Below are 13,150 nucleotides of genomic sequence, written 5' to 3' on the forward strand. Positions count from 1 at the left end.
ATTATTTTGTTATTGGATCTCTTTTTTCTTCATTGCTGTGGTGTGGATAAGAAGACTCAGCAAAATCAAAGCAAAATTGGCCAGACATGGTGGCTCATGCCTATAATCCTCATACTCTGGGAAGCTGCGACAGGACTGCCTGAGCTCAATTCAAGACCAGTCTGAGCAAGAGCAAGAGCATGTCTCTACTAAAAAAAAAAAACAAAAACACACACTGGGCACTGTGTTGTAGTTAATAGCTACTTGGGAGACTGAGGCAAGAGGATTACTTGAGCCCAGTTTTGAGGTTGCTGTGAGCTATGATGCGTGGCACTCTATCCTGGAGCAACAGAGTAAGACTCTGTCCAAAAAAAAAGGAGCAGTTTGTTTTGCACTATGTCGGAAATGGCTGAGCTGTGTGAACTGTACGAAGAGTGCAATGACCTGCAGATGGATGTGATGCTCGGTGAGGGTGACCTTCCGCAGATGGAGGTAGGCAGCGGGGGCCGACACCCATCCCTGAGTCCCTCCCGCAGCAGGGCCCAGCCACAGCTGGAGGAGGAAGGCCCGATGGAGAAGGCGGCGGCGCCAGCAGGGAAGCGGGGCCTGCCTAACGGGCCCAGCCCTGAGAAGCAACCAGGCCAGCTCGCAGGCCCAGACTTCGAGAGTGAGGACGAGAGCGAGGAATTTGATGACTGGGAGGATGACTACAACTGTCTGGAAGAGGAGCAGCTGAGTGGTGCCAGCTACAGAGTCTCAGCGGCCCTTGAAGAGGCCAACAAGATGTACCTGCGATCATCCAGAGCCAGAGAAGCAGCTCTGGATGGCGGGTTTCAGATGCATTATGAGAAGACCCCGTTCGACCAGTTGGCTTTTATTGAAGAGCTTTTTTCACTTAGGGGTGTCAATCGTCTGCCCGAAGAACTCGGCTGTGATGAAATTATTGATAGAGACTAGTTAAATGCTGTTAATGAGGAGGAAACTACCCGAGGAGAGACCCAGCTTGCCACTATCTTTTGGGTTCATTCCATATAGTCCTGTGCCAATGAAAAACTAGATCTTCAAAAAAACCGAGTTTTTGTTTTTCAGAATAGAAGATAATTGGACAGTGACTGTACAGTTTTGAAAAAGGAAGAGAATCATGAAAGAAAAAGAATCTTAGGACTGTTGATGTCTGTTCTCAAGAATGTCTCGAAACACCTGTGACTTTGACTTTGTTACTGATTCAGATTATTTTCCTTGCATTGGGGAAAACAAAACATCTTTCGTATTTGTTTTGCAGTAAAGGTAGTTTTGCAAGAGTAAGTCATGACCAGACTACCAATACAAGAGCCCACTGATGTTAATTAATGAGAAAAACATATCCCAATAGGACACAAGATATCTGAGTTTTTTTGGACTGAAAGCCTGTTAAGAAAACTTTGAAAATTCAGAAGCAAAATTTTCAGCGTAAGATTGAGTATGCTTCCTTATCCCACAAGGATGAGTAAACTAAGAAACATGTATTATGTATGTTAAATATCTTAAAATGTGTTTCCAAGAGCATCTGAAATTTTGTATTTGATCGTTTGTAAGATACTGTGATCTATAATTTAACAAAATCCATTGTCATGCCTTTTTGAAAGTCAAAAATTAAGATAACCTTAAAGTTTCCACTCTACACATTGAAATATATGTGAAAGTACAAAGAAAAACTATTTCTAACACCCTTGTGTACTAGAGAAATTTTGTTTTGCTTGCTCTTTTTCATTCAGTTGACCAGTGAAGACTTCAGTTGAACTTCATATTGTAAGAATTGTTAGTAAAAATTGTCAAGTAAAAGGAACTTCATGTAAAAAAACTTTATGAACAATTATGCTGTCAACCTTTAAAAGTTTTAAGCCTGCCCAGAAATTCCTCACTATTCCTCTGTCTCCTCCTCTAATTTATCTTGTTATTTGTTATGCACCAGCATTGGAGATAATAAAGTTTCATGTTCTGTGTAAAAAAAAAAAAAAAAAAAATTCAAAGTGAAACTTAAGAGGGTAACAACAGTCAAGAATAGTTTCCTACGGCTGATGAACAGTGAGCTCACTAGCCATTCAATCTTTCAAAGACATAGAGTAGTAATTCTGGCACGATTTAATTAATTTATCAAAGGACAGTGAATTAATATGGAGAAGATTAAGATAAGATGAGCACAGACATTTATACATCATACTATGTACACTGTCTGAGCTAAGCATTAAAAGGAATAGACTTTTGAAAATTGCATTTAGTATTGAACCAATGCCTGATATTATTAAAAACTGCCTCTTATGAATATCTGAACTGTTAAATTTAAATATAGCTTAAGGGATAGAAAAACTGTATGATGAGTTCTCCCCAAGTTCAAATAATTTTACCAAAAAATACATTTTATTCAAAAAACAGAAATGGAGTCATTTGGTGCCATGCTTTTATTCAAATGAAAGGGGAAAAACTACACTGTACCAGGAAATAGTAAATATGACAGTATTTTACAGCACAGCATCTTTAAAAAAATCTGTAAGCAATGCTCTAGAGTGGACAGGTAAGCACACCATACCCTGTACATTGCTCAGCAGTGTCCATGAAACCATAATTATATAGCTGAATTTGACTTTAAACAGCCAAATAAAAACTGTAACCATCATTCTAATACAAAATTGAAAAACTGAGAAGAATTAAAAGCTTTCCAAAGCTGTGTCAAATTGTAGAACCTGACAGGCTGCACTGGTAACCATGACAAGTATTTGGCAAATTTAATTGGATAATTACCATAATACTTTGATCTCTGATGATGAAAGCACCAGTGTGTTTCAGTAAAGTTAATGAAAATCCCCAGACTTTATGAAATGGCATATTCTTCATTTGTGTAATTCTAAATACATAATTTTAAAAAAAAGCTGCACCATAATAAAAAATTTGCAGACTTAAAGAAATATATCCACATTCCTTCTGCATTAATAAAGTAAAATCTTATACTGAGAGCAATGAACTTTGTGGCAATATGCACATTCTACCTTTCAACATTACAGACATTCAGTTCAGTTGCTGGACACACACAAGTTTAAGAATTAAGGATGGTCCTGTTTAGTTATAAATAGTCCCTCTATTGTTTTGCAACTAATTTTTCTTATTTAATAGCCAAGTAATCACAAAGAGTGCTTCGAAAAGGGAGATTTAACTGAAATGAATAAATTTAGCAATGTAAAATGCTTATTAAATTCTCTTTTCAACACATTTTGATTAGATTGACTTATATTCTTAAAACTAGTTTTAATCTAAACACGTATTTGACAATCATTTCTTTCTAATTGTGATGGAAATTGTCTGAAAGGTAAAATGTGCATTTCCCCATTTTTAATATTTCATATATTATATACATAATATGTATCCACTTAAAATATAAGAGTTACATATCCTGGTCTCTTACATGCAAACAGTAGATCACAAATAGTTTTGAGCTACACATGTATCTTGCACAGGTATTGGGAAAAAAAATCTGTGAAATTTTTTTTACAGTTTTAACAAATATACATAAATATAAGAACATAAATTACAGTAAAATATCGACAGCATTTCAGAAAATGTTGATAACCCAGATGCACTGATGCCTAAAGGCCTTATAATAATAGAAAAGTACAGCTCAGGGACATCTCGTTCCTATTCTTCTTTGTAAAATAAGTAAATACATCATACGAGACATTAGTTCTCTCTCTAAACAACTCAATTAGAGAAATGTAGATATTTTCATCTCTACTTCCCATGAAAGAAAACAAACTACGCATCTCATTTATGATACAATACTGTCTTTCCCCCCTGGTTTACACAGTTGTCACAACACTGAAACATAACAAACAGGGTCACATAATCATTCAAGTCTTTTCCTGAGAATGAAGTTTTTCCCCAACTAACCCTCTGGTATACACTGTTAAAGAACAAAGATTATGTGGAGGAGATTTCAAGTGAGTACTTAATCTAAGCTGTTCCACTTGAAAGGGATTAAAAAGAAGAAGAAAAGCCCAATATAAGTAAAATAATGTGAAGCTATTTTAAAATTAAAATGTAGCCCTTTGTACATGTTTTAAAATTCTAAATATAATTTTTATATCAGTTATAAATATAATGTAAAGACCTCTTGAGAACTCATTTTAGGAAGTCTTACATCTTCAGACTGAAAGACTACTCTCAAAGTGTCATTCACTTCTGCCAGCTTATAAAGTGACTTACTTTAAAAGAGATAGAAAGCCTTTTTTTTGTGAAAAGAACAATCTAAATTATTCTGCCTTGGCCAGAAGTGGTGTAAAACAGTACTGATTCAATCAGCAACTTCTTATAACATATTCTCGGTTAAGCTCATGTGGCTTAAAGCGACCCGACTAGCAGCTCTTTACAACACCTCCTCTTATTTAATAAAGAAATGTTAATACTTGAGTGAATAATAAATATAGAATTGTAAATACTTGGCAGAATAATTTTTGCAAATGCTCTAACACCATTAAAAATGAGGGTTACTATAAAACTAAACACTAGTGTTTCTCTTAACATCATAAGAAAGGTGCAAGTTACTTCTGAAGGTGTATATCCTATTTTTATGATCTTTACATGAACCAAAATACAAAGTTATTTTAGAATAAACCCCCAGGAGAGAAAAATAGCAAAATAAAATACCTAGAGACAAGCATGTAAAAGGCTTAAAAAAAAAAGCAACAAATAAAACACATAATTTGTAATCTTAGCCATATTTCCACCGTAAATCCAACCAGCATCCACGAAAATTCAGTGCTTCAATGTATCTACTATCGAGCAGGTGAACCTGATAAAACATACACATCTCCATTTGTGGATCAAAACATTTACTTCATCACTTGGACTTTTCACCTAAGCAAGAATCTTCTGCATTCCAAAATACTGTGGTTTACATTCCAGTTGTTCTTGACAACAGAGCTTAATGTCCAGTTTTAATTAATAAAGTCTTGTTGGCAATTAGAAAGATTTTCTACAGGCAGGAAAGATGAAGTGCAAATTTACCATGAATGTTCTGAAGCAAATATTCCCCAACTCCTATGCCTTAGTGGGTAAGAGTTTTTTGGGTGTTACTGGTCTTTTGGTCTGCCATAAATGGCTATGAATGGTAATTGCATCAACACTGGCAGATAAAGTTTTAGCAGGTATGTGGCTAAACTGTTTCCTGTCAGAATTATATTTGTAAAGTCCTTCAATCATTTTTTTAGTGATAGATTTAGGGCCTATCCCAGTCAACTTATTGATTTCTTCAGTTTCTGGGCAATACGTATACAAAGACCTGAACTGGCAGCCTGAATCCCGGAACAAGATTAAGAAGTTGTTGGCATCTGACTTCTCCATTTCCTTTAGAATAAAAACAAAACAAAATAAAAAATCTTTAAACATTTTGCTGAATAAAGTTTATATAATTGTGTTACAGTTCTTGTTCACATTTTAAGACATTATTTTAATGACAAATTTTAAAGTCTATTCCTAGTGAACCTGCAGACTTACTAGAACTGGCAGACTTCTAGAACCTGATTTGAAAATGAACTATAACTCAATCTAATTACAGATCTTTTTATATATTACTGAAAGTTTAGGAGGCCTATGAGAGTAGATTTTCTTGAATTGATAGAGAAGACCCATCATATGGTTTTAGAATATTATTCAATTTTTATGCAAACATGCTTACCTCCAGTATTTTTTTCTTCTGACCTTCATTTACCTTTCCAGCCAAACAGCAATGAGCTAAAGCATTTTGTATTATATGCTTATTGGATTTTGCACTAGGTTCTTTGTAGAGCTTTGGTCCTGTGATAAGGATTTAACAACAATAAAAAGATCATTCCTAGGTCAGAAATACTATTTTTAAATGATGTAATTGTTCCTACATTGATGAAACACTGTAATAGAAGACCAAATTCTGTACTTGAAGGCCTCTTACTGGCTACACTACAGTCAAAACATTATTTTATTCACAAAGGGATATACCCAGAGGATGTTCTTTCTGATGGCCATCTGAGGGCTGCCCTATGACAGCAGTGCTGGAAATAAAATATTGCTATAATTGTCACATTGTTCAACCTATCTTGAGGCTGGTAAGGTTACTAATGAGCTTGAAGTGGAATAGATCCATAAGTAATTTAAATGTTTTTTAAAAAGAAAGAAAAAGCTTTATATTTTTCAGATTGTTCAACTGATCTAACCTAGATATGAAAAGAGAATAACATGGAAATACTATCCAATCTCAGACTTTAAAGACTTACTGGGTCTAAGAGGCTGTTTTGAAAACCATGGGCTAGAGTCTCTAGCTAGCAAGTTCTAATCTCTTGAGGCCCTTATAGGGATTCCATTTCCGCAGTATCACCAGTGGATGGAAGCAATCTCTTTTCCCTCCACTCTTCCTCATATGTGTTCCCCTCCTGTGCCTTTCCATTTTAATTCTCAGTGTGCTACTCACATTGCCTTTCATTTTCTCTCCTGCTTCATTTCTTTAGAGTGTCCTTAACCTACATTCTATTCTTTAATTTGCTTAAATTTCAATCATACCTACCAGAAGCTAGACGAGGACCTGCTGGGGGTATGTGAAGCTGGATACTCTCCTAGAGCTTATCTTTTAGAGCCTCTTGATACTTATTAAAGGTGCACAATTCTAGACAGCCTGAAATCCCAATGTTAGGAAGAGGACTTTGTGGACTTCAGCCTTTATTCGGTATTGAGGACAATATATCGCTGAAAGAACTTCTCTAACATGTCTTCAGACCCAAACTATACCAAGAAATGTCAAAAGAACTACCTGAAAGTGACTATCTCTATTCAACATTTTTTTGTTATAATTTTATTACTCTTCTTTTATTTTTTTTTTTATTTTGAGATAGAATCTCATTTTATTGCCCTGGATAAAGTGCCATGATGTCATAGCTTACAGCAACTTCAAACTCTTATGCTCAGGCAATCCTCTTGCCTCAGCCTCCTAAATAGCCAGGACTACAGGTGTCTGCCACAACACTCAGCTATTTTTAGAGATAGGGTCTTGCTCTTGATGGGGCTGGTCTCGAACTCCTGAGGTCAGGCAATCCACCCCACTGGCCTCCTAGAGTGCTAGGATTACAAGTATGAGCCACTGTGCCTGGCCTTATTACTCGTTTTTTAACAACCTATTTGTATACTTGAACATATTCACTGTTTTTTATCAGTCTCCTTGTGTTTAGACCAAAAGGTAAGCCAATAAAACTTTTTTTAGTGGCGCTAGCCCCATATACTGAGGGTGGTGGGCTCGAACCCAGCCCTGGCCAAACTGCAATAAAAAATAGCTGGGCGTTGTAGTCCCAGCTACTCGGGAGGCTGAGGCAAGAGAATCTCCTAAACCTAGGAGTTGGAGGTTGCTGTGAGCTGTGTGATGCCACAGCACTCTACCGAGGGACTCTGTCTCTACAAAAAAAAAAAGAGAGAGATAATTAAAATACTTTATTTGTGTGAGTGATAGGAGTAAACAAACAAATTGAAAATCCAGCCACATATACCAGAGCTAGTGGGTTCGAATCCAGCCTGGGCTTGCCAAACAACAATGACAGCTACAACCAAAAAATAGCCGGGCATTGTGGCAGGCACGTGTAGCCCCAGCTACTTGGGAGGCTGAGGCAAGAGAATCGCTTAAGCCCAGGAGTTGGAGGTTGCTGTGAGCTATGATGACAAAGCACTCTACCAAGGGTGACAAAACAGACAAACAAAACTTTTCTTAGTGTAGCCTACTAAAGTCTGTAAGTGTGCTAAACTTAAATGCACAGACACTAACCTGTGTATTCTGTTCCAGAAGCCACTGAAGAAGTTGTTGAAGCATTTTCCCAGTCCTTTTCTCCATTTCGACTGCCACAACGACTTGGAGATAAGAAGCCTTCTACAGACTCTGATCTAAACAGTAAATAAAATGTTTTTTATGTCTCAAACAGAGAAAGAATGAGGGTCAGAAATTATATAGAGTACCACTCAAAATCAACCTAGAGGCTTAAAAATAGTAAGATGATAACTTAAATAAAATGATGACAACATTGTTTGTCTTATTCATAGCTATACATCCAAGTTACTAGAACATAGTTTTTCCATATGAAATATTAAAACTCTAAGATGACTGTCATAGAAATATTCTTTTCTGGCTGGCAGCACAGTGGTTCTGGTGCCAGCCACATACACTAAGGGTGGCCAGCTAAATAAAAAAATAGTGGGGTGTTGTGGCAGGTACCTGTAGTCCCAGCTACTTGGAAGGCTGAGGCAAGAGAATCGCTTAAGCCCAAGAGTTTGAGGTTGCTGTGAGCTGTGATGCCACAGCACTCCATGGAGGGCAACATGTGAGATTCTGTCTCAAAAAAAAGGGCTTGGCACCCGTACTTCAGTGAGTAGGGTGCCAGCCACATACACTGAGACTGGGCAAGTTCCAACTCAGCCTGGGGCCTGCTAAACAACAATAACAACTCCAACCAAAAAACAGCCAGGCATTATGGCGGGCGCCTGTAGTCCCAGCTACTCAGGAGGTTGAGGCAAGTGAATGGCTTAAGCCCAGGAGTTTGAAGTTGCTGTGAGCTGTGATGCCACAGCACTCTACCCAAGGTGACATTGTGAGACTCTGTCTCAAAAAAAAAAATTATTTCCTGATATGGGCATTTTATTACCTTATAATTCATTATATTCAGTACCTTATATTTCATTGTAAGTTAATGAGATATTGACTTTTAGCTTCTAATCTGTATCTCACAGAAAGAGAATATATAATTTTATAATTTGTAAAATTATCATTACAAATTTATAAAATGTGTAATTATGATTCAGTCATAAAAACATAAAAAAAATAAAGAATTTTACTTAGATTTTTGTATAATTCCAGGTACCATATTCTTTGCTATAAAATAAAGTCACATATTACAGATTTACCTTGGTGTCCTCTTGCCTGAATGCACACTCTCATTATCACCTGTGTTCAGCGATGCCAAAGAAAGGCTAGAGACTGAAAAAACACGATAAATTCGTGATCCTGAATAAAAACAAAATTAGAAATTTAAAAGGAGCAACAAGCAAAGAGTCTGTTCATTAGATAACACCAGCATATGAAAATTAAGAATCTGTAGTTTCTTTTCCTTTTTTCTTTCTTTTAATCTAAACATGTAATATGTTTGCATGCATATATACACAATTTATTTATAATTACCAAGGGACCTACTTTTAGGAAATAATGATAAAACTACTTTGGTGTTGTAAAAGCGAAATTCTAATATGAAACATGATACTATGATCCTGAAGAAAAAAAATTAACCAAAAGAATAAAATATTTTTAGGAATATCTCATTCCTAGGTGGAGAATTAGCTTGCTAATTCCATCCAGTACTATACATCAAATAGTTTCACTGACTAGAAAAGACAGAGTTCACTGGGTGGCGCCTGCGGCTCAGTGAGTAGGGTGCTGGCCCCATATACCAAGTGTGGCAGGTTCAAACCCAGCCCTGGCCAAACTGCAACAAAAAAAATAGCCAGGCATTGTGGCAGGTGCCTGCAGTCCCAGCTACTTGGGTGGCTGAGGCAAGAGAATGGCCTAACCCCAAGAGCTGGAGGTTGCTGTGAGCTGTGACGCTACAGTATTCTACCAAGGGCGACAAGTGAGACTGTTGTCTCTAAAAAAAAAAAAAAAAGACAGTTCTCTTTAAATAGTCAATGGTATGTTAATTTTCCTCAGGTTTAAAATAACTATGGAAATTCTCTAAAATTTTCCATAGCATTTGGTTTTAATAAAATATTTTTTTAAAAATAGTAGTATGCTTACATAGAAATTGTTTTTTTAATCAAATTAATTTTGATTTAATTTTTGACAATGAAATCTATAATAATTAAGAAGTGCCAATGTTTTGAGTTTTAAGGATCAGAAACTAGATTATCTGAAAGAAGTTATATTAAAAAGTAATAATTATAATGGGGTAAAATTCACCCTTTTAATCAAAAGCAGGTCGTGTCCCAGGAAATGAGGCTATAACAATGAACAAAAGAGTTGCAAGTCCATGCCCTCTTCAAGGGGAAGAGAGAATATGCACAAACATATACTATTAGGTGGTTGAGTGTTAGGAAAAAAGAAATGGAGTGAAGGGGTAAAGGATGATTAGGGGAGAGTGTCCCATTAATAGGTATGGCGGTCACAAGGACTTCTCTGAGGAAGTGATATTTCTATCAGTGAAAAATGTGATCACTCAGCATAAGTAATTTGGGGGGTTATAGCTGGTTACTTTTATAACCCTAGAATAACCTAGGAATATTTTTAAAAGTGAAAGCTCATCTTTATTACACATCCTTTCTTTTTCAAGATAAGGAAGCCAGTTAGGACTAAGATTGCTCAGATCACACAGCTTTTTGACATTTTATATTTAATGACCTAAATATTATAACTATTTAGATATAACTATTTAGATCATTAAATATAAAATGTCAAAAAGCTGTGTGATCTGAGCAACCTAAATATTATAACTATTTAGGTCATTAAATATAAAATGTCAGGTTTTGAATTAAAAGTTTATTAAATCTCACACAAGAAGTGGTAAACTATAGACACACACTTTGCCCTCTTAACAGTAGCTTCTTTATGACAGCAGTGAAGAAGCCTGGAGGGCATGCAATAAGGTGTTTTTCACAGTTTTTTAAGAGTATTATTATTATTATTATTTTTCAGAGACAGTTTCACTTTGTCACCTTTGGTAGAGTACCATGGCGTCACAGCTCACAGCAACTTCTAGCTCTTGGGCTTAGGCAATTCTCTTGCCTCAGCCTCCCGAGTAGCTGGAACTACAGGCGCCCGCTATAATACCTGGCTATTTTTTTGTTGCAGTTTGGCCGGGGTTGGGTTCAAACCTGCCACCCTACTCGCTGAGCCACAGGCACTGCCCTTTTGAGAGTATTTTTCCTTGCAAAAAGTGTTCCAGAGCCTGAAAGAAGTGGTATCAGTTGGTATAAGGTCTGGTGAATATGGCGGAAGACAGAGTTTCCAACTTCAGCTTCATAGTTTGATCAGTATTGTTTGTGGGACATGTGCTTGAGTGTTCTCTTGTAAGAGAACTGGATTATCTCTAATGACCAATCTCAGCTGCTTAATTGCAAGAAACCTCATCACTTCCTCTAGTTGGTTGCAGTAGACATCTGCTATAATCGACTGACCAGAATTCATGAACTTGTAGTGGATAATACCAGTACTAGACTACCAAACAGATACCATTAGCTTTTTGATGAATATTTAATTTTTGACATTTTTCGGCACTTCATCTTTATCCAACCATTGTACTGAATGCTTATGATTGTCAAAAAGAATCATGAAACAATATACTGTAGAAGGTTCACCTTTATGTCATGACAGCAAAAAAGGTAAGCTTTGAGACAGTTTCCCTTCTGATGCTCTTTTATTTCATGTGGAACCCATCTATCCAGCTTCTTTACCTTGCTGCTTTGTTTCAAATGATTCAGTATTGTCGGAATAATAACAACCTTGCTGTTAATTCACATGTAGAGAGACAGCTTAGCTTCCACTATGGCTTTAAGCTCATCATTACCCACCTTGGTCTCAGGTTGCCCACATGGCTCATTTCAAGATTAAAATCATCAGAATGGAACTTCTCAAATCATTAACATACTATGTGTTCATTAGCCACATCCTCCCCAAACATTTTGAGTTGTCTGCACTGCACTGGTTCCATGATGGAACTCATATATGAAAATAACACTAATTTTTTACTTATTTATGGTTTCACAAAAATTCCTCTAAAAAATATGACAGATAATCACAAGCAAAACATATGTTTGAAAGAATAAGGATGGGCCACGTGTGGTGGCTCATATCTGTAATCCTAGCACTCCAGGAAGCCAAGGTGGGTGGACTGTTTGAACTTGGGAATTCGAGACCAGCCTGAGCAAAAGGGAGACCTCATCTCTACTAAAAACAGAAAAAATTAACCAAGCATGGTGGCACATGCCTGTAGTCCTCACTACTCAGGAGGCTGAGGCAAGAGGCTTGAGCCCAGAAGTTTGAGGTTGCTATAAGGGATAGCAGGACCCTCTAGCTTGGGGCAACAGAGTGAAACTCTGTCTCATAGAAAATGAAGATGTACCTTCACAATAAAAATTTTACAAAACTGTCAAAGTGAAATGTCAGAGATATCAACTGTCAAACTTTAAGGAAATTATACCTTTCATACATAATAACCTAGTATAGCTTGGTTTCCCAGTCCTCATCCCAATGCTTTCTTCACAATACCAAGCTCTTCTCCATCAGTTTTTGCATTGGAAACCTTTTGAAGGGAGAAAAGCTATACAGGTTGGCCTGTAGAGGATATATGAAATAGGAAAGAGACAATTTCATTCCTTTACAAAGACCATTCAGAGTAATTATATCAGGGACCAATTTGTGTATTTGAACCTCAGGTATGTTTTCTTAGCACAAGTCAGTAAAGCAAGTTCTTTTTTTTTTAATGTCTCCCCTTGGGTTGATGCTCACTAGCACCATGGAGCTACTAAATATTGAGGCCTTGAAAAATTTCCTTGATTCACTATATCCTTACAGAATAGACATCTCCACAACTCAAGCCATTCCTCTTTGCTTTTAGGAGTGATCTGGTTGTTGAATATAAAAAAAAGTGGGGGTCAGGCTCGGCACTTGTACTTCAATGGCTTGGTGGTTTCGGCTTCAGCCATGTACAGGGAAGTTGGTGGGTTCGAAACGGGCCTGGGGCCAGGTAAACAACAATGATAACTGCAACAACAAAAAAAATAGCCAAGCGTTGTGGCGTGCACCTATAATCCCAGCTGCTTTTAAGCCCAAGAGTTTGAGGTTGCTGTGAGCTGTGAGGCCACAGCACTCTACCAAGGGCAACAAAGTGAGACTCTATCTCAAAAAAAAAAAAAAAAAAAAAGTGGGGATGATCATGGAACCCAGCAAGGGCAGTTCATCAACCAGAGGCTCAGCTGGTTCATGTTTTATCAACTGTACTTGCTTTAACCTTCAGATTTCAATGTATGTGGGGCATATGAATCTATGACTGGGGATAAATCAGACATTTTCTTTCTCACAGTATCACCAGTTTACTTATATTCTTTGAATGTCATCAATACCAATAAATCATTAAAAGAAAAAAATTAATGA

The 13,150-nt window shown here is 36.8% G+C and overlaps 2 protein-coding genes across 2 annotated transcripts in view; one reads left to right on the forward strand and one right to left on the reverse strand.

Annotated features, from left to right (window-relative positions):
* Nucleotides 1-375: 375 nt before the first annotated feature.
* On the forward strand, nucleotides 376-936 carry LOC100942203 (EP300-interacting inhibitor of differentiation 1-like). The gene has a single exon (XM_003792296.2). It carries the CDS (start codon nucleotides 376-378, stop codon nucleotides 934-936), a length of 561 nt encoding a protein of 186 aa, XP_003792344.1.
* Nucleotides 937-2,399: 1,463 nt separating this feature from the next.
* CAMSAP2 (calmodulin regulated spectrin associated protein family member 2) overlaps nucleotides 2,400-13,150 on the reverse strand; it is a 122,473-nt gene continuing 111,722 nt past the window's right edge. Inside the window, exons 14-17 of the mRNA XM_003792298.3 lie at nucleotides 8,917-8,989; nucleotides 7,787-7,902; nucleotides 5,684-5,802; nucleotides 2,400-5,352 (exon numbers count right to left, since the gene is read on the reverse strand). Of these exons, the coding sequence (XP_003792346.1) occupies nucleotides 5,047-5,352; nucleotides 5,684-5,802; nucleotides 7,787-7,902; nucleotides 8,917-8,989 (614 nt within the window). The 3' untranslated portion in view covers nucleotides 2,400-5,046. The remainder of the gene's footprint in view (nucleotides 5,353-5,683; nucleotides 5,803-7,786; nucleotides 7,903-8,916; nucleotides 8,990-13,150) is intronic.

This window comes from Otolemur garnettii, unplaced genomic scaffold (assembly GCF_000181295.1).
Source record: "Otolemur garnettii isolate 467f Iridium unplaced genomic scaffold, OtoGar3 scaffold00055, whole genome shotgun sequence".
NCBI classification, from domain to species: domain Eukaryota; kingdom Metazoa; phylum Chordata; class Mammalia; order Primates; family Galagidae; genus Otolemur; species Otolemur garnettii.